The following is an 18546-nucleotide window of genomic DNA, read 5'->3' as shown; positions in this document are numbered from 1 at the left end:
AAACCGCGGCATTCCGTTGGCAACGGTATCGGTAGAGAAGCGGCGAGGCAATCGATCTTTGATGTGCAGTATCAAGGCCCATCAATTCATTTCCAATCACACCGAGAGCGATAAATTTGGTTTGGAATGTCCGGCATAGGGACTACGGCTCTACAAATGCCACCATCCATCCCAGCGTCCTCCGGAACATCTTTCAACGACAACTGCACTTGAAAGCAAAGCACATCCCACAACCATCCCGCAAGCAACAAAATGTTAGCCGAACCCGTAGCCCGTCCCATCATTCCCAAGACCTCTCCTTCCACCTCTTCCGGCACAGAGGATCTATCTTCCTCAATCCGTAGCCGATCCTGACATGAAGACTCCTTCCGCAGGTAGAGGCCGCTCCGCATGAAGATATGTTTGCCAAGCAGCGAGAGGGAGAGATTGATCTTCTAATGGGGTGGTTGGAGGGGTCCAATGGTGAGTATCCCATCTTCGAGAATCCGGTCCTTTCTGGTTTTCGGAGTATGGAGTACATGCATGTGCCCCGGCTGCCAAGACACTGCTCTTCCCGTCATAATTGCACCCTCATATTGCGTAGGCAAATAGTTAGAGACACACCGCACGAACGCCCTTGTCCTTCCCAACGCCGTTTACTCATCCTAATGTATCTGGGGAGTCCCCGACTACATTCCTGAGTCTGTGGTCTCTTCTGTCGAAGATCTTAAAGAGCCCGAGGTTATGCTGAAAATGAGGAAGAGGATCCAGGGCAATAATGTGGGCGCTGGTATCTCGAGGTCCTTTGCGGTAGTGCCCCCTCTGGGATGGGCGACCGGGCGGAGTTTCTCTCTGAGCGCCTTACGTCGTCGCGTTCCCCCCTGCGAAAGGAAAGCCAAGCGACGAGAAACGAGGCATCTCCACTGCTTTCCCCTCTTTGCTGCATACCCACCCAATCATGCGCCACTTCTCACTTCGGCTTCAGCCGCTACTGGCTCTCCTGCTCGTCGGCTTCTCGTCCTTCGCCCTCGCCACAGACCCAATCCTCTTGTTCGGACGAAATGTCACCCAAAAGGGGTCACACGATCCCCACCTCAGTCTCACCCCAAAAGGAGAGACCTTCCTACGCTCTCTCCCAAGCGACTTTGCCATCATCTCTGTCGTGGGGCCGACCAGAACAGGGAAAAGCCTCTTGATGAATAACTTTGTCCGTGCACACCAAACCGCCCTCTCATCATACTCAAACGACCGACCGTCTTTCGGGAACGATAACAAACCCTTTGTGGTCAGCAAAGGTGTCACCAGTGCAACGCAAGGGTTGTGGATATGGCCAGAGCCGATTCGGTTGAATGGCAAGGATACTTATCTGGTCGATGTCGAAGGGCTCCATGGCGTGGAAAGCGTGCAGGTGGGTCACAGCTTTTCCGCAAGTTCACGCTGCGGACGAGTGCGCTAACTTGCTTTCTTTTTTCGATTGATCAGTCCTCTGCATATGAAGTCGAGCTGTTTATAGCTGCATGCATGATAAGCTCTAATGTGTAGGTTGTCAACGTCCGGTAGTCGAACCTACCCAACGCTCACATCATACATTATGTAGGCTCTACAATACGTGGTATCCTGTGCATGCAGAGGATGTACGCACTTTGAAACGCCTTGCAGGTTTGGCGACGAAGAGCTTTTGGGGCCACTTTAACCGTATCACTTACAAGAGCTCTTCGTAGCCTTCTCGCGCCTATTCATGATGGACGCAGCAGCGGCGACAGAAACCATAACGGACCCAATACCAGATGATTTGTCGCCTCCAAATCTGCATTGGACGATCCAGAACTTCAATAAATACTCCCTGCAATTGCAAGGATGGACGCCAGCAGAATTCTTGGATCAAATCATTAGGAAAGACTCGCTTTTGAAGGACGCGAACGTGGATTATAAATTTGTAAAGCAGCAATTTGGGTCGTTGAAGATGATGCCGATATCGCGCCCACTAGATGACGATGCCAAGATGGCGGGTATGAATGGAGCAGTTAGCTGGAACGACTGGAACAAGGTGAGTTGGCAGGTTTAGCCATGAATCCCTGCATGCCCGACTCATTCATTGTCACCAGGAATACAGAAACGATATTCTGTCACTGGTCTCCAGTGTGGCGAGCAACCACGACTCCAAACGACTCAACTCAGCCCCTATCGCGGGCTCCGTGTTGGCCGATCTGATAAAACGGTGGTTCGAGAACGCCCCCATCCAGATCCCGGAGCGCACATCCTGGGACTCGGCCGTCGAGTTGAAACTGGACCACGAGCGCAAACACCTGCTGGAAATATTCGACCGCCAGGTCTCGCAGCTCCTTCCACCGGATCCGCGAACCATCACGTACGACGCTTTTATCGATAACTTGGATAGCAAGGTGAAGAAGATATCGGAAGCGATGCGGATTTCGGCGGCGAGAGTGGGGCAGGAACCGGAGCAGAGCGCTGGTGTTGTGCTGTTGGGGAAACAGCTCGCTGATAAGAAGAGTCTTTACATCGAAAGGTAAAAGCACTTTGCGCGCGAGAACTGTTGAGGACGCACTCTCCTTCCGATGGCTGACACTTTTTGTGCGTCTTGTCAGATATGTGGACTGGGCACGGAGTCACGTAGCGACCCTAGGACGCCCTGCTACCACGGTCATCATTCGTTCCCTGCGCACCCTCCTAGCCAGCGACGAAGACTTGTGCATGATGTCCAAGTCAGCGTTGAGGAAAGAAATGGACACGCTCGTCGAAAGTGCACTCGCACCAGCCCTGGAAACCGCGCGCAGAATCCTACCACGCTCGGACGATCCGCGGTCTCTGATACTCAATGTGAAGTACAACCGGGAAGCCACTTCAAAGGAGGTCAGAGATGCTACGTCAGGCGCCATCATCGAAAACCTCCGCCGCCGCATCAGCCACCGCCGCGCCCAATGCCCGAGTCCCCTTGAACCCCTCTACGATTTCATACGCACCCACTACGGCAAACTGCTCGCAACAGGTGCCGCGATCGCCTCAGCCCTCTTCCTGCACCACGACTCGAAACGCAACTACCGACAATGCAGGAACGCGCTTATCTGGCTCAAGGTTGAGGCACGTGTGGCGGTGCTGTGGCTTCGGCCGCGAATACGCCGCGCCTTCGACGTCTTGACCACAAGCATTGTGGGCGTCTACCTCCTTTACTTTGCAGTGCAGTACTGGATCCTCGGCCGCACCGTGGGGGAGATGTACCTGTTGATATGGCGAGATCAGCGGATCGTGGATTTCATGGGCGGGTTGCTGGTCGCGGTGGTGTGTTTGGGGCTGTTGGCTGTTGTTGGGGTTGTGGTTGAGAGGTTTGAGAGTGTTAGACATCCAATACCCCCCTCACCGCCGCGGGTAAAGGTGAATTGTGTTATCTTGTAGTGTAGCTCGTAGCGTAGGGCGTGTTTGCTGTTCATCATCACAACAAAGCTCAAATTGCATCTGCTGTAGATACTACTCTTGTTCACTAGCCGAGGTGTTATTTGATAACATAACTGGAGATATGTAGGTAGATACAACGCCATCCGTTAATTCAATTGCTTTCACACAAAGGGTCTATAGCAGGCCCACGAACGATGAAAACACAAAAAGAACGGGAACTACAACAATTTCTGAAACAGAAATGAATAATAGGAGTCAAACGCATCCAATCCATCTCGTTTCAAGCGCTGCCACCGCAAACGTCTCTCGAGATATCAACGCTCGATTGAACTCGGGCTACCGCTGTGGCGCCAAACGGGGGGCCAAGTCGGTTTGTCGGCCGGAGCCAACGGCTTCAATATTCCGGCGTTCATATTCCACAAAACGAAGAAGGAGGCGTTAGAACGGCGAGGCAGGAGAAACTCAGGAGATACACCACGGAAGAGCTGAAGATAGGTCCGCCGGGTTCTGGATTGTGGATTTCGGGAGACCCGGTACGATGTTGGAAGCACAACGGCCTCGACGCGTCAACCGGGGAGGGACTCAAAAGAAAAGAGACGACTCCCATCAGGATTTGTGCTTTTGATGCATTATTGAGACGATCCATTATATTCCCACTATGCACGTGGGAAGACATCTCAGAAAGGGAAAGACAATTTGATGGACAAAGTGCTAGGTAATCAGTTTCACAATGCCTATGCGACCCGCGAATCGGTCAAAAGGTCAAGAAATCTGCTATACTACTCTGCGGAAGTCTCCGTCCAAGAATGTGCTACGCTAAAGCTTCCACGGCTTGAAAGGGTTGTCAACGGAGTTCACAGCAGAGGCCAGCTCTGGGAAGTGCCGTGAGATCAGCCCCTTGAAGTTGCCCTGTGTCTCGATGTACTTGATCCCCTCTGCGGTGTATATCTCGGGCTTGTAGTCGTCAGTCAAGAAACGATCCGTGAACAATCGGCGGGAAGCCATGAGGATAAAGATGTGAAATGCGGTGTCACCGAACCCGTAACCGTCTGGTCTCGGTTCCTCTGCCAGTGTGCCGACAAGAAGGTCCACGTCTTCGGGAACTCGGTAAACGGACTGCAGGAGGGCTTGGACCTTCTTGTCCGGGTTAATGTCCGCGAAGGTCTTGAAGTCTGGTTTGAGCCCGATCTCGCGACGGACTGGGACCATCAAAAAATCGAGATAATTCGAGACGTTAGTTCCCGTCCGGAAAGAGCTATTGGCTTTCAAGCTATTTTCTTACATTGCAAGTACCGGGGTATTCCACGCTCGCGATCGCGGTAGATTTCGGTGGTCGCCATATCGACGACATGGGGTTCATTTGGCTTGGTAAGATTCATCAACCACGCCTGAGGGAAGGAAATTTACAATCCATGGCTTTGTCAACATCCGAAAGTTACTACTTTCATCTGCGTTTGTTCACTCACCGGGTAGTTATTGAGCGTAAGAGCACCGGGATTGGCTGTCCCAAACGTGTAAACAACATCGGCCAGCTTATTTTCGGCGATCATTCGGCGGCTTCCTTTGAAAGTGATGGACGGCAACTCGTACACACGACCAGACAACTTCTTGGATTGCGCATCCCAAATCTCAATGGTATCCGGTAGCAAAGAATGTAGACGGTACACGGCGGTGAACTCTTCCGTCAGTGAGAAAGGCTGCACGGGAAGAAAGGTTCAATTAGTGCTAGAGCCTCATGCTTGCGCGCCACTCACAGGTGTACTGATGATTAGCATACCACTCCTTTCAGGTCCTTCTTCCCGCCAACGATACCGGTCAGAATAGGCCCGCCAGGCCAATTATCCAACAGATCCGGTAGGATGCCGTCCCAGTTGGTTTGCATCGCAGTCCTCAGGATCTCGTTTTGAAGGATTCCGGGCGTCCATTCCACAGTGTGTATCTTGGCATTGATCGCGGTAGTGACCAAACGTGCCATATCGAAGAGTTTCTGGTCCGTCCACTCGGGATGTTTGGCTTTGAACATGTCGCAAATACTGTTGTGCTCCCGCGTCCAGATCGTGTGCAACAAAGCAAGCCCACTCCACCTGCAAACATCCAATGAGACGTCAGTCAATCATCGGGGGCACACTGCGAAGCGATTAATGTTCCTCACCAGTTGTCCTTGAAGCCGGTTACTTCCATCCCATCAGAATCCAATGGCAGTAGACCGTCGGCGTCAACCTTCAGTTTTCCGTCGGTTCCCCGTATTCGGCGGTTGATCTCCGCGGTAGTCCCATAGATCTGGCTCATATCCCACCAGTGAGTCACCTGGTTCTTGAAAGCTTTCGGTCGACCCGGAGTCTTCATGTCAGGATCGGCTACGGATCGAGGAAGATAAATCCTCTGTCCGGTGCCTTCGAGCGGGTCACCTTCAGGGAGGGGTACATTCACCGGAGAACCCCATGCTCGTTCGTGATCCTAGTGGAAAAGATGATAAGCAATGGATTCCAATGCTGGACGCCAAATTGATGCCCTACGACCGTACCATCCAGTCATGGACTTGAAACTGGATCCATGCCAGGACGAACAGGTTAATTGAAGTAGCCGGCTTGAATGTATCTCGTAGCAAAAGTTTCTGTCCAATCTGCCTCGGGTTGGGTTCGAATAATCCCACATTGCCTTGCGGGACATTCTCGAGCCGAACGTTGCGCCCGAATCTATAACCCACAGATCCCATTGCTGGTTTCTGTAGATCATTACAGGTTCCATCCAGTGAGCGGGCGAATCGCGCCGCACTGCTGCAGTTGGCTTGTGGATAGTCAACGGCCGTGTAGGAGTCGTGAAGGTTGTTCTTCTCCATGCTGTCACGGGTGGCAGACAGGTAGATGAGTCCGGCTAGCATACCCTTCTGCCACCATCGGCTGGAGATGTGATGTGGAGGAAGTGATGTTGAGGAAGTGGTGAGAATGCCGACAATGAAAATATGACGTCCATGGACAGGCAATCAAATGTTACCTTCCGAGGGCCGCAGCCACTGCGCGAGCGAATGCGATGACAGGCATCCCAGCGAGAAAAGAGCCAGGCGGAGCGAATGGGACTGAAAATTCCAGCCTTTGTTTCGGGATGTATCGATGTCTTCTTGACGCACTTGTCGACTTCCGCCAGCTGATGGGATTGAGCCGACTTGCCAGCCACCCCTCGAGCCATTTATATGCTGGATCTGATTCAACGACGAGGCCACCTGCTCTACCGGACCCGAAGCTCCAACCGATCTCTATGAGAATAGCTCACATGGCATATGATACCCCTGACATCCCCAAGAAGCAAAGATGTGGGCGAGAAGCCCATGATGTCCATGGATTTGCCCTGCTTTGACCCATCCATCTCGCTTCTCTTCGATGCGTCTATTGGTGGAATGCGGTGGCATCCTGGAGAAGCGTTTTAGCTTTCTCCACAACAAATTGTGCACACCTCGTCGGGCGTTTTCTCTGTAACGCCATGGGTCGGATCCAGCGGCTTGCGATCCCATCGAGTTGGAGATCGGATAACGCCGGCGCTTGGTGAACGATGTATTACAGGGCAACCTGCCGCTGGCTTGTCCTGCTGAGTTGGGTTAGCAAGGTCTTTGATTCATCGAAGAAAGTGAGCCGCCTGCATGCCTCAGGCAGAAGAAAGAGTCTTGTTCCCAGACCCACATGTCAGAAAATCATGCGGCTTCATGTCGTACGTGTACGCAGAGCTAGAGCTACATGTCATGTGGGTGGCCGGATATCTCTAAACCTAAAATTCATGTGAAGCGGACATCTCCAAACCGCACATGGGCATGCCGACGCCCACCGCCGAAGTATCTCCACAGAGTTGATTGTTCCTGTGCGAGGCCCTTATCCTCACGTGCCCGTCAGTGCAATGTCAAAACGCAGCACAATTTGACAGGTTACGCGTGAGTCCGCCCCCAATTGATGCGCTTTCACTTTCACCGTCTTCATACGGCCCCGTCGAGGTACCTCAAGGACCTTGTGGATATCAGAAAACGCCCATAGGCTCCACTGCTGTGTCTGTCCCGACTCAGCCTGCATAATAACATACATCTGCCAGCCCACGTGGAGATCATCGCTTGATCTTGGAATATCTTACGGTATCCATCCAGAAAAGATCGTGAGTGGACCTTGTCGGTATCAGAAAACACCCATAGGCTCCACTGCTGTGTCTGTCCCGACTCGGCCCGCATAATAACATACGTCTACCAGCCCACGTGGAGATCATTGCTTGATCTTGGAATATATTACGGTATCCATCCAGCGAAGATTGTGACTGCCCTAAACCACTTCTTCTATTGAGACGATAATGAGTCTTGTAGTATCCATCAGCAAAGATTGTGACTGCCCTAAATGGCTTCTTCGTATTGAGACAATAATGAGCGCTCCAAGGATTACTTTCAAAATAGGCTCCGAGGCATGTGGAAGGGCTTGTGACCCGTTGTTAGCAACTTTATTATGATCTATGTACCACTTTGGCTCGATTTTTTCGTGGTAGTAGGTTCCTTGACCTTGTGCCACTATGGATATTTCATGCGCTTCTGAAAAATGGTTGAACCTCCTACATATGTACATGCGGACTGTGCCAAATTACGCGAGCCGGCGCCCATGTCTCAAGCCCTCATGCTGTCGTAAGACACACTCCCTGTAGTCCAGAATGCCTCCATGCCGGGGCCGACAACGGCTCACTTTTCGAGGGGCAAACGCTGTCCGCCATAAAAGGGGGGAGGGCAAAAAGGAAGAGCAGGAGGTCAGATTTGTTCCATTCTCGTAAAGTCTCAGTTTGAGCAGTCTCTACAAGCTGGTATGCGCATCATCCCCGTTCTATGGCTCGTATTATCGGGGAACGCAGCCTCGGCAGCGCCCCGTAGCAATGCCAACAACCGAAGCGCCTCAAGCCTTTCGCTGAATCCCAAGCCCGCGTTCCCACCATTGCCGGCCGATTACGAAACTTTCAGCGCTGTGCGAAAAGAAGAACTGCTGTGGGAGAAGCTCTCAGCGTCGGCCAACTCCTCACAGGCCTGGAACTCAGACATTGATATGGGAGCGCTGCTTGTGACGCTTCCGCCGCGGCCACCATTTGGACATCGGAACATTGAGATGATCCCGGGAAGGAAGAAGTTCATTCGCAAGTAAGGGACTCCAAGTGATTGATATCAGATGTTGGACCCTTTGACCATTAACGAACTGACACCACGTAACAACTTCTTGTCACAAGCCGTGGCGCTCACAGCCGCGTCTGCTTTGAGAGTTACCCGTCAATCCACAATTACACGGGATTCTGGAAAGTGGACGGCCGGGGCATTCTACGGCTCACCACCGTCTCTGAACCTCCCAAGAGCCTGAAAGCAGATGATGTCTTGATCGCCCCCGGCGGCAGCTTGAAACTCCTGAGAGATGGATCCCCCTCAGCAAACCTGTTCTTTATTTACACCTTGGACGGTCAGAAAGGAAGCTGGAACTACTTCATGAATCCGCTGAGCAACCATCTGGGGCCACCCAAAGACTTGAGCACCAAGGTTGCCAAGAAGGTCTGTCAGACGGCATTGTACATTTGTTGAGACTTTTGCTGACTTCCACCCTTGAACATCGACAGTTGAATCAGCGCGTGAGGCACTACTCGGTAAGTCACCCGGAAACGAGGTGCCTATCTTGACTGAAGCTGACATATCTACAAATGCAGGAAATGACCGGCACCTCCGGTATGGCCACTTTCACGGCGAACGGACAAGTTGTGTCCAACCCGAAAGGCCCGTTCCAAGTCTGGCTTGTCCCCAGCGCGGAGATCAAGGCAAATCCACCGCAAATGGTACGCCTTGGAAAAGCCCATCGGGTGGTGGGCTTCTGTTCTCATCACAGAGGATGCAGGATGAAGGACTTATGCGTTTTCCTTTGCGCTTGCAGACTCCCGAGACCGCGTCCGCCAACTTCGCTTCTCATTTGAAGTCATCCAGCAGGGAACGGTGCTCTATCACATTTGGGCGATTCCTGAGCCTCTCCAGCCATACAACCCTGCCACCGAGTACCACCCTGAGAGTCTTCCAACGAGTGAGCACATTGGCGACGTTGTGACCGACTCCGCATTTATCTCAAGTGTTTACGGAGATGCTCAGCTTCACTTCAAGCACACGTCCTTTGATGATGATCTTGAGCATCGTCCGGATTGGGGAGATATAGTTCGTGCTGTACGAAATTAGGGCCTTGACACTGTTTGGAGGAATAGCGAAGCCTGTGAGAGTTTCACTTCTGATTTAGCCTCAGCCCCTTTACGTCCGTGCGGCTTTCCTATCGTACTTCGCTCATTCCCAGCTCCCCTTCCTGCCACCCGGCCGCCGCTAGATCAATAAACATATCTACCATTTCTATACATACAGTTTCGCTTGGCCGTCACGTGATGCGCATGTTCGAATAGCATGTGCAATATCGTCCGGGGCTTTCGCAGATCGTCGACCGCAAACTTGCAACCATCATCGTGGCTTTCAGCTTTGTTGACGCATTTCTCATTTGTGCCACTCCTACTTAAAAGTTTCTAGTAGTAGTGGTCCTAAGTGGCGGGCACGAAAAACATCCGCAAGTTCGGAACAACCATGGACTCGGAGATGGAATAACCAGCATGATCTGCAGCTGCTTCTCGGAAAGTTTGCTCAGATTTTCGACGATCAAGCCTCACTTGTGATTTCAACGTTGCGTAAACGTTTTCCGTGAATCCGTGATCACTAAAACTACTATCTATCAAGAGAAGGCCCGATAGCCGGCATGGTCGCAAACGAGCTCCAAACGCGTCTCGCTGATGTGCGTAGCGTGAGAGATGGACTGGGAAGGAGGATGTTACGTACTGTAGGAATAGTGTTTCGCCGCTTGCCCATCGATCTACACCAAGCGCCGTCGTGGAAGTCCGTTCCACCAAACCACCGCCTTAGTATAATTGAAAAGCCTGGATTCAAGTTTTCTCGACCATGCGGTCCAATCGCTCCCGATTCGAGGCCTCCGTCTACGAGCAGCGTACAGTACCTCCAGCGTTTGTAATCATGCGCCTTCGGAGGACGTGCGCTGGCCTAGTACACCGTGCCGACCCAAACCCGAGAGACAAATGACGGAGGCTTGAGACGAAAAAGGAGACTATCTTCCTCGTTTTCGTTTTCGCTTTCGTTTTATGGCTTCTCCTTTCTTGATCGCCAATCGCGTTTGTATCTCTTCCCAACGGTGGTGCCGGAACGCAGCGACTTGCCTGCGCTGGTGCCTAGCTTTCGTACACTTTTTCAGCATAGAGATCTCGTTGGCATGCGCGCAGGCCGGAAGGTAGCGTGGCGCCGAATCGCCGACACGCCGGGCCCCAGGATTGCGGCCGGTCATCGCATCAACCGGTGACGGGTATATAAAGCAGGGGAAGGCTTCAAGGTCCTCGACATCCAGGACTGTCCCTTCGCCGAACAATCAACATCGTCGCATCGTCATGAAGATCAAGTCCGTACTCCTCTCTCTATGGACCTTCGCCGGTCTCGTGTCCGCCGCTCCCGTAAGTCTCGCATAATGTCTGTCTGAAGGCATCCCGCTCTTTACTCACTTCCTGTTTTCGTAGGCTGACGGAGTCTGGTCCGATGTGATCCCCCTTCCCCTCTCTCCAATCTCAGGCGCCGTTAGTCCTACAGGCGAACTCCTCATGTGGAGCGGCAACGCCCCCGGCGGGTGGATCCACAATTTCAAGGACCCAAACGGAAACCGTACATACTACTCCGTCTTCAGCGTGGATGACTTCCTTGGGAGGAGACCCATCGCTCTTCAAGTTGCCTTCACGACAGAGATGTTCTGCCCTGGGACGAGTAACCTCCCCAATGGAGAAATTCTCGTCAACGGAGGTTCGGGACCTTTCGCCACTATCGTGTTCGACCCGCGGACCAAGACGTTCAGGAACACTCCCATGATGAAGATTGCGAGAGGCTACCAGGCTAATGTGGTCACGACCGGGGATAAAGTGTTTACCGTCGGGGGTTCGTTTCCAAGGTTGTACGGTGACTACTGGTTAGGTAACAGGGATGGTGAACTTATGGTGCGTTTCCGACCTTTCTTCGCCGCACGCCGTCGGTTCCCCGCGATATCGGGCCAACTCATGTCTTTCTTTATCTTAAAGGACGCCAACTTCCAATGGACTGTTCTCCCCGCCGTGAAAGGCGATATAATTGGCGGAATGGAGAATGGTTCGCCGAACCCGGATCCTCAAGGAATCTACCGGTCGGACAACGTGAGTGAATCTTGATGCGTCATCCTATTGCTATCTCAAGCTCAAATCCTCTCCCTCCCAGCACGCTTGGCTCTTCAGTTACAAAAACAACGTCGGTGAAGACATGGTCTTCCATGCGGGTCCAGTGACAAAGATGCATCTCATCAACACCAACAGAAACACGATGGTGCCGATCGGAGCCCGCGGGACGGACACGTACAGCATGAACGGAAACGCTGTCCACTACTCCCCCAGTCGAATTTTCAAGAGCGGAGGCGCTATCGCGTACGGCGACCTTGCCAGCAGCGTCGGACTTCCTACAAAGCGGGAGGCATATCAAATCAGGATTGACAAGTTGCCTACCGGCGGACTTCCGTTCGTGAGGCCACTTGCCAACATGGTCAACCCGAGAGCGTTCGCTCATAGTATCGCATTGCCTGGCGGACAAATCTTTATCGTCGGGGGACAGACCAACCTGCATCTGTTCGAGGACACAAATGGCGTCCTTGCTCCCGAGCTTTACAATCCGGCCACCAACAGTTATCAGGTTCTGGCGCCTATGAAGGTGGCGAGGAACTACCACAGCGTCGCGTTGTTGACGAAATATGGAACCATCTGGGTCGGTGGTGGTGGTGCTTTCCCTAACGTAAGTCAGCCTTCACGGGTGCCATCTCATGTGTCTCTCAACACTCAAACTTTCTCCTACAACAGGCCTGTACCGTACCCGGTCAAGCACCTTGTAGTCCCAACGTTCACTTCAACGGAGAGGTCTTCACCCCTCCCTACCTCTCCCAGGGCCAGATCCGCCCCGTCATCCGCGGCGTGTCGGGCGTGGACGCACCTTACGGCAAACTCTACAAACTCGGCACCGACCTCACGGTGCAAGCGACAGACTGTTCCGGAAAATGCACCTACGAGCTCATCAGGATCGCGTCCGTCACCCACTCGACCAACAACGATCAACTCCGAGTCCCGCTACAGGTCAAGACTAGGGCGCCCGCCGGAGACGTTATGGCGGTTTGGGTTACGGACCACCCCTTCATCATGTCCGGCTACTATTACCTTTTTGCAATCGGGCAGAATGGAGCGCCGTCCGTGGCAGCCACTGTGCAGCTGCTGAGGTAGTGTTCCCCAACCCTGTTCGTCCCGATTCGGGCTATCGATGGCTGTGCGTGTCTTCTGTTCTGTTTCTCCTTGCTTCGTTTTCCGTCATCCCCTGGACCGGGACTGGACTGCATTCGCAATTGCGGTTCCTTCTTTTCTTTTTGTATACCATTCGCTCTAGGCGTCTTCAGTAAATGAACACAAACTCGTCTGCATCCGAGACGTCGGAGGGTACTCTCTCCGAGACGTCGTGGGTTACTCTCATCCATGTAAGCCGTAAGGCCTACAAGGCAGTTCGAGGAGGCGCGGGACGGATGGGTAAAGAAGATTCAGCTATCGTAATGCAGTATGTATATACATGTACAGTAGGTAGTGTAGACTATGTAGACTGTCAACGGTCAAGGAGATACGCTTCATGCCCTAGTAGTACGGCCTAAGCTAGTAGTACGTCGTAGTAGTGACCCAGCGACGGCTGTCCGCGAGCTCCACAGCGTTCTGCTCCCCCATCGCCGTCAGCGAAGCCTGCACCTTCAACGCGTTTAGCTTCGACTTTGCATTCGCGGTGCACCTGAGCGTAGCTTCATCAATGCGGCTCTGCAGCTGGGGCGGACAAGACGGCGGGAGAACGTGTCTAGGGATGGGTCCCCTCTCCGGCCAGACGCCGTAGTGGAGCAGCGCGCTGTTGAGGCCTCGGAGATGCTCGTCTGCCGAGCTGGCGTACTCAAGCGCCATGTGGTCGGTGAACCCAGCGAGGCTGAGCAAGGGCATTCCGCCCCCGGGTAGCTGCTTGTTGGCCGCGTTGCGGACGACGACTTTGTGGTCAAAGTTGAAGCCTTCGAAGACGGATTTCAGCTCGTAGTCAGCCATGTCCTCGGCTGTGTAGAGCCAATCGGCCTTGAGGCACTTCTTCCCTGCAGAAAAATCGAAAATTTAGTCTCTGCGTCGCTTTTCTCCTTTCGCCTTTCAGAAGAGATTCTTACAGGCATTCCATTCGGTCAAGAACTCGTTTGCGTCCAGGAAGCTCGAATACTGCTCGGGCGTGATGTACCCCGTGCCTTGCGTGTCCAATCTGCTGAAAAACTCCTTCATCATCGCATCAAACGTCGGTGTTCCGCGACCATCGGTATAGAAAAGCGGCTCCGTCCAGGCGGTGGAACTCGTCAAAGGTGGTTGGTTCTTCACCGCCGTGATGCTCGCGGCACCCGCATTCTGCGTCCCAAGAACTGTTTGCTCTTGCTGAAAAGACTCCTGCTGGACCTGCTGAGGAGGGGTCGGTGGCGTGCCGTGTGGTTGCTGTTGCGGTTGTCGCTGCTGCTGCTGTTGCGCCTGCAGCTGCTGATATTTCTGCTCCAGTTGCTGATATTTCTGCTCTAGCAGCTGATATCGCTGTTCCAGCTGCTGATACTTTAATTGCTCCAGCTGCTGCTCTTGCTGGTGTTGTTGTTGCGCCGGCTGCGATGGCCGCGGGGGCGGCGGCGGAGGGCTTCCAGAAGACGATGCTCTTGGTGCAAAGCCTGTGGACCGCCGGGGCGGGAGCGGCGGTGGGACCGTCATGGCCTGAAATTTATTTTACTCTCAACGGAGAACGCCGAAGCCCACAGCTTGCCCTGCGCAAGCTGCAACAGATGCGACGGATGCGCGGGGATGCGCAAGGACGTCCTCAGTGGAACAGGTGGCAGGCTGGATCGCGGCAGGGCAGCTGAATACACCCGCAATCAGTCGGTTTCCTTATGCTGTACCAACCTAACCCAACCCACGCCTAGTATACAGTAGATACAGAGGCAGCCCGTACAGTAGTGACTTTTCAGAGCAGCTGGCTCAAGCCACGGTTGTGTTGCGTTCGGCGGCCAAGCGGCGCACAACCACACGCGTAGGACGCGCACCGAGAGGACACTGAGGACAGCAACCTAGATCTAGAGCGAGCAACCTCCATCGAACTCGCTCAGACTTTCGCCCACTGCAACCACTTCTGTGGCGGATAGTGTTCTGAACTGTGGTGGGCGACAGCGTCATGGCCAGCTCTTCAGCGCACCCTCCAGTGTCCCCAGCGAAGGGCTCGCCACCGACTTACGTTGCGGTTCCACTCCCACCGGAAGCGGAACGAGAACTGTTCGTTGTCAACTCGGATGGCCTCCTTCCCGCTGTGCCGGGCCCGTCGACCGCCGAGATTGAGCGTTCAGGGCACGGCGTTGTCTCCTACGACCGTCGCCTGGACAGCGATCAAGACGAGCTCTGGCGCTTTTTCCTGACCCACTTGACCAACAGCCCGCCAAAGGGAACTATGAGATGCCATGGTCATTACGACACTCAGCACCACACGACCCACACCACAACAAACGCTGACGGGACCACAAGCACATCAACCACCACCACTACGACGAACCATACCGTTTTCGATATCAGTATCACCTTGACCAATTACATCCCACGCCAATGGGCATACTTGTGCGCCAGGGACAAGAATGGTCAATGCATCCCAGTCAAAACTGCAATCAACATGTACACGGGCGACAGCAGCTCGCTAAAGGAGATGAAACTGGTCAAGCAGATTGACTGGCCGCTCGAGCAGCTGACCGCGTTGGCCCGTGCGCGCATCAGAGAACTTGGGTTTCGGGATAACCTCGACGTGGTCATTACTTTCGACAACAACACGATTGTTGCGCGCTCGTCCAGCGGCCTGTCGAGCTTTGCCCATAACACCGCCGTCAGATGCCTCTGTGTCATCTCGTGCCTGTGGCTGATTTTCCTGCCAATGTTTTGGGCGCTGAAAACGACGGTCAAGTTCAGGCTGATCGCGATATACAAAACCGAGAAGCCTTGGGAACTGTTCTGGGAAAAGAACGTGCATATCTTGGAACATGGGGTTCGATCCCGGGTGTCGCAGACGTTTGAGGGCCTGTGAGGAAGTCGCTTGCTTTCTGTATATGTAGTCTCTTTCACATGAAAACTATCGCTGACAGCGATCTAATGGGAGATGAGTGTATATGTAGACGCCCGAACATCTTTGCATGGGCTCGGCGATCCTGCTATCATTGGGACTGGTTTGGCTGAAAGCTCTCAGAATCACAGCCCGGCCTTTCAAAGTAGTCACGCAGCTGTCTTCAGTGAGTAGGGAGATCACGCTCCGCGACCTCCGAAAATACATGCTCAACGACGTTTGAAAACCGTATGGATCGGTTATTGAAGTCAATTACCCCAAGTCTTAAGATAGTGGCATCGGTGCCATCGTCAACGACAATAAGATGGCGAATGACAAGCCTCACATACACCTCCGCATCCGCCGCAAGAAGCCCGCCTTGTCTCTTCGCCAGCATCTGCTGCTGCTTTGCCCTTGACTTTGGTTCCAGTCTTCTGCCCGGTGGACAGCGTGTCAAACGTTAAAAGATCTGAAAATTAATGGAAGGTTCGAATGGAACCAGCTTGAATGGAACAATAAAAGATTCTACGGAGAGTAATTCTATGGAGATTAATTCTATAAAGAGTAATTATAAATTCAAAGTGAAAATATATAACGGGATAATCAGCGCTCTGAACATAAATAGATGCAAGAATATATGACTCGGTTCAAGTGGCGGCTTCTTGCTCACTATTCTTGTCCTAAACGACTTAGGTGTTGATGAAGGTCGTAGGGCTGGGGAAGGAAAGGAATTAGGGACAAGAAAATTGCTGTCGCACGCTCATCGGCAAGCCTCGTACCAGCACTTGATGTTGTTGCCGCTGCTGGGGCATTTGCCGGTCATATACCCCTTCTTACAAGACTTCTTGTTGATGTCTTGGCACAAACCGCCGGCGTCGAGGCATGCATTGTCCTGCTTGATGGAAAGGCTACATTTCCGATAGGAATGGGTGAGAAGAGGGCCCACAAGTGCGATGCGTTTTGTACGCTTGTTGTTCCTTACCAGCATTTGATGCTGTTGCCGGAGCTGGGGCACAAGCCGACTCGGTAACCGCCGCTGCAACCCTGGGAACTATTCTGACAGACACCGTTCCAGTTTTTGCACTGGGTGTCCTGGACCGGTCCGCTTGGTTTGCTTGGGCTGTTGCGAAGCAAAAACGGATCCTGATTAGATCTGAACCAAGGTTTTCCAACCGAAGCATCATCGGGAGATATGGGCAGGAGCGAGCCCCCTCCGAACCGGGTTCCTGCAGCGAGCGTTGCCCACGGCTTACTCATTTCAACAACAGTCGGTACTCACCAGCACTTAACGTTGGCCTGGGAACTAGGGCAATAGCCTGTCAAGTATCCAGCGCTGCAGGCATTCGCGGTGTACTGGCACTTTCCACCGATATTGGTACATTTGGCATCTTGTGTAGGGCCAGAAGAAGCACATGAGATCCTCGTCACCGTGATGATATCGATGCTTTGAATCTTGATCCACAGGCCGGAATCGCGACCCTCCCGACTCCATTCGTGGTCGTACGATTTTGCTTTCAGCGTTTCTTGGTCGTACGTGAACCTGCAGCCCTTGGGGACGAAAACACCGTCCGCATCCTTGACCTGGAAGATTGATATATGATTAGTTCCCTCACACACACACAAGTCCCTTTCCCTACTCTTCTCTCTTACCCCCTGGTCCTTGCTACTTTGGTTGGGGTTCACTGTGACTTTCTTGAACGTGGTTTCCCCATCGAACTCGTCGTAACTGTCCTTGTTGCTTCTTCCCCATCCGTTTGCAACCTTCAGCGACTGGCCCGCGTTGTTCTTCACAAGACCGCATACGTTGTCCAATGGCCAGTCAAGACATTCTTTCGCGACGACGGTGGGCGGAAGGGCAACCGCGGCGACGGCCGCCAATGTGGCAAACGACAGCTTCATCTTTAAATTGGTGAAACGTGCACTACGACAGGCACCGGAGACGAGAAATGAGGCTGGTTCTGCTCGCGACGTTCATATCCCACGCCGGCTTTTTAAGTTCCCTCTCCGCCCTTCAAGGCGCTTGCCTAGATATTTTTTCATCTTGCGACCCCTCATGCACAACATCTATTGGAGCCTACCCGAAGGAGCGTGAGCCGTCGGCCTTGGAGAATTTGGTAGTAGGAGTAGAGTGAGTACGGAATTTTGGCCGGTCGCTTGTCTGAAGACAATTCCCAATGGCGAACGCTGCGCTTGGTCCTTCAATGGCCATTTTTCCAAGGTCATTCATAACCGGGGGCCGGGACGGAGGGGTCCGGCTTGGTTAGGGCCGAGATTAAACAATTTGGTCCATCTACAAATCACAAGACCACAATGACTGCCAAACTGGCGAAAAATTGTTTACCGGCCCCGTTAGACGGAGCGGTATGGGCCGTCGCCATCCAATCCTTGTGAGAGTGGCGCGAGCGACAGAAGCACTGTCTGGGACCGTTGTGTGTCTGGCGGAAGGAACGCGCTTTCGGACGCACCCAACGAAAGAGAGCGGCGGGAACAACTCAGGTCCACCCTCACTGCGCCACCCCCAAACGCTCTACGCGTTACCTTAAGGCACAATTAGGGAAATTAAAGCAGTTTCCTCACAAAACCCTCTTTTTTGAGCAGCCATACCATCCCACAGACATGCAGGACGACCTATTCCCTTTGCATACGGCTCCAGTTGCCTACTTTGGCCAATCCCCTCTAAGTGTCTGTGGGGGTAGCTGTTGCAACAAACTTAACACAGAGGCCCAAAAGTCTGAGTAGTAAAACTGTCTTTCCTTGGCCGTTTTTGGGTAAAACTTGCCAGTTAGAGGTTGTCAAACCCTGAACCAGTGCCTTCTTCACCAAACTGCCTAATCAATCTTTCTGCTAGCATGTCTGGCTGTCAAGATACTGCTCAACATGTGCAGCAACTTTGGTTCTGCGAA

The 18546-nt window shown here is 53.0% G+C and overlaps 7 protein-coding genes across 7 annotated transcripts; 4 read left to right on the top strand and 3 right to left on the bottom strand.

The window, feature by feature from the left end:
* Window positions 1-851: 851 nt before the first annotated feature.
* EV422DRAFT_542993 (guanylate-binding protein) lies at window positions 852-3557 on the top strand. The gene is made up of 6 exons (XM_053071311.1): window positions 852-1387; window positions 1462-1517; window positions 1577-1638; window positions 1701-2026; window positions 2085-2506; window positions 2586-3557. Exons 1-6 carry the CDS (start codon window positions 938-940, stop codon window positions 3388-3390), a joined length of 2121 nt encoding a protein of 706 aa, XP_052921981.1. The 5' UTR covers window positions 852-937; the 3' UTR covers window positions 3391-3557.
* Window positions 3558-3976: 419 nt separating this feature from the next.
* Window positions 3977-6746, bottom strand: EV422DRAFT_260476 (heme peroxidase). Its single transcript, XM_053065790.1, has 7 exons — window positions 6385-6746; window positions 5915-6290; window positions 5543-5847; window positions 5168-5474; window positions 4857-5087; window positions 4673-4778; window positions 3977-4589 (listed from the first exon to the last, which is right to left on the bottom strand). The coding sequence occupies exons 1-7, from the start codon at window positions 6429-6431 to the stop codon at window positions 4207-4209; spliced, it is 1755 nt and encodes a 584-aa protein (XP_052921980.1). The 5' UTR covers window positions 6432-6746; the 3' UTR covers window positions 3977-4206.
* Window positions 6747-8210: 1464 nt separating this feature from the next.
* Window positions 8211-9476, top strand: EV422DRAFT_571090 (uncharacterized protein; the record flags this gene model as incomplete). The annotated part of the gene is made up of 5 exons (XM_053072952.1): window positions 8211-8536; window positions 8623-8935; window positions 9001-9027; window positions 9088-9213; window positions 9309-9476. 5 exons carry the CDS (start codon window positions 8211-8213, stop codon window positions 9474-9476), a joined length of 960 nt encoding a protein of 319 aa, XP_052921979.1.
* A 1168-nt stretch (window positions 9477-10644) lies between these two features.
* EV422DRAFT_260367 (uncharacterized protein) lies at window positions 10645-12834 on the top strand. The gene is made up of 5 exons (XM_053065787.1): window positions 10645-10920; window positions 10984-11451; window positions 11533-11643; window positions 11705-12268; window positions 12334-12834. The coding sequence occupies exons 1-5, from the start codon at window positions 10858-10860 to the stop codon at window positions 12745-12747; spliced, it is 1620 nt and encodes a 539-aa protein (XP_052921978.1). The 5' UTR covers window positions 10645-10857; the 3' UTR covers window positions 12748-12834.
* A 121-nt stretch (window positions 12835-12955) lies between these two features.
* Window positions 12956-14657, bottom strand: EV422DRAFT_260381 (uncharacterized protein). Its single transcript, XM_053065788.1, has 2 exons — window positions 13707-14657; window positions 12956-13637 (listed from the first exon to the last, which is right to left on the bottom strand). The coding sequence occupies exons 1-2, from the start codon at window positions 14278-14280 to the stop codon at window positions 13165-13167; spliced, it is 1047 nt and encodes a 348-aa protein (XP_052921977.1). The 5' UTR covers window positions 14281-14657; the 3' UTR covers window positions 12956-13164.
* EV422DRAFT_260386 (uncharacterized protein) lies at window positions 14509-15727 on the top strand. The gene has a single exon (XM_053065789.1). The coding sequence runs from the start codon at window positions 14738-14740 to the stop codon at window positions 15626-15628; it is 891 nt and encodes a 296-aa protein (XP_052921976.1). The 5' UTR covers window positions 14509-14737; the 3' UTR covers window positions 15629-15727.
* Window positions 15728-16332: 605 nt separating this feature from the next.
* EV422DRAFT_509242 (uncharacterized protein) lies at window positions 16333-17542 on the bottom strand (the record flags this gene model as incomplete). The annotated part of the gene is made up of 5 exons (XM_053068830.1): window positions 16333-16357; window positions 16423-16551; window positions 16626-16763; window positions 16923-17224; window positions 17294-17542. The coding sequence occupies 5 exons, from the start codon at window positions 17540-17542 to the stop codon at window positions 16333-16335; spliced, it is 843 nt and encodes a 280-aa protein (XP_052921975.1).
* Between the last annotated feature and the right edge of the window lie 1004 nt (window positions 17543-18546).

Source organism: Fimicolochytrium jonesii (genome assembly GCF_025526975.1).
Source record: "Fimicolochytrium jonesii strain JEL569 chromosome Unknown EV422scaffold_31, whole genome shotgun sequence".
Taxonomy (NCBI): Eukaryota; Fungi; Chytridiomycota; class Chytridiomycetes; order Spizellomycetales; family Powellomycetaceae; genus Fimicolochytrium; species Fimicolochytrium jonesii.
Note: the sequence above shows the minus strand (reverse complement) of the source record. Positions and strands in the feature narration are given on the sequence as shown.

Bases quoted from the DNA above. Each gene is read 5' to 3' on its own strand.
- EV422DRAFT_542993 (XM_053071311.1), top strand. From the start codon at position 938: ATGCGCCACTTCTCACTTCGGCTTCAGCCGCTACTGGCTCTCCTGCTC. The intron at 1,388-1,461 runs GTGGGTCACAGC...TCGATTGATCAG, and splicing joins ATGGCGTGGAAAGCGTGCAG to TCCTCTGCATATGAAGTCGA. The intron at 1,639-1,700 runs GTTTGGCGACGA...AGCTCTTCGTAG, and splicing joins CACTTTGAAACGCCTTGCAG to CCTTCTCGCGCCTATTCATG.
- EV422DRAFT_260476 (XM_053065790.1), bottom strand. From the start codon at position 6,431: ATGCCTGTCATCGCATTCGCTCGCGCAGTGGCTGCGGCCCTCGGAAG. The intron at 5,475-5,542 runs GTGAGGAACATT...GGATGTTTGCAG, and splicing joins ACCGGCTTCAAGGACAACTG to GTGGAGTGGGCTTGCTTTGT. The intron at 5,088-5,167 runs GTATGCTAATCA...CTTCCCGTGCAG, and splicing joins AGAAGGACCTGAAAGGAGTG to CCTTTCTCACTGACGGAAGA.
- EV422DRAFT_260367 (XM_053065787.1), top strand. From the start codon at position 10,858: ATGAAGATCAAGTCCGTACTCCTCTCTCTATGGACCTTCGCCGGTCTC. The intron at 11,452-11,532 runs GTGCGTTTCCGA...TTTATCTTAAAG, and splicing joins ACAGGGATGGTGAACTTATG to GACGCCAACTTCCAATGGAC. The intron at 12,269-12,333 runs GTAAGTCAGCCT...CTCCTACAACAG, and splicing joins GTGGTGGTGCTTTCCCTAAC to GCCTGTACCGTACCCGGTCA.
- EV422DRAFT_260381 (XM_053065788.1), bottom strand. From the start codon at position 14,280: ATGACGGTCCCACCGCCGCTCCCGCCCCGGCGGTCCACAGGCTTTGCA. The intron at 13,638-13,706 runs GTAAGAATCTCT...ATTTTTCTGCAG, and splicing joins CTTGACCGAATGGAATGCCT to GGAAGAAGTGCCTCAAGGCC.
- EV422DRAFT_260386 (XM_053065789.1), top strand. From the start codon at position 14,738: ATGGCCAGCTCTTCAGCGCACCCTCCAGTGTCCCCAGCGAAGGGCTCG.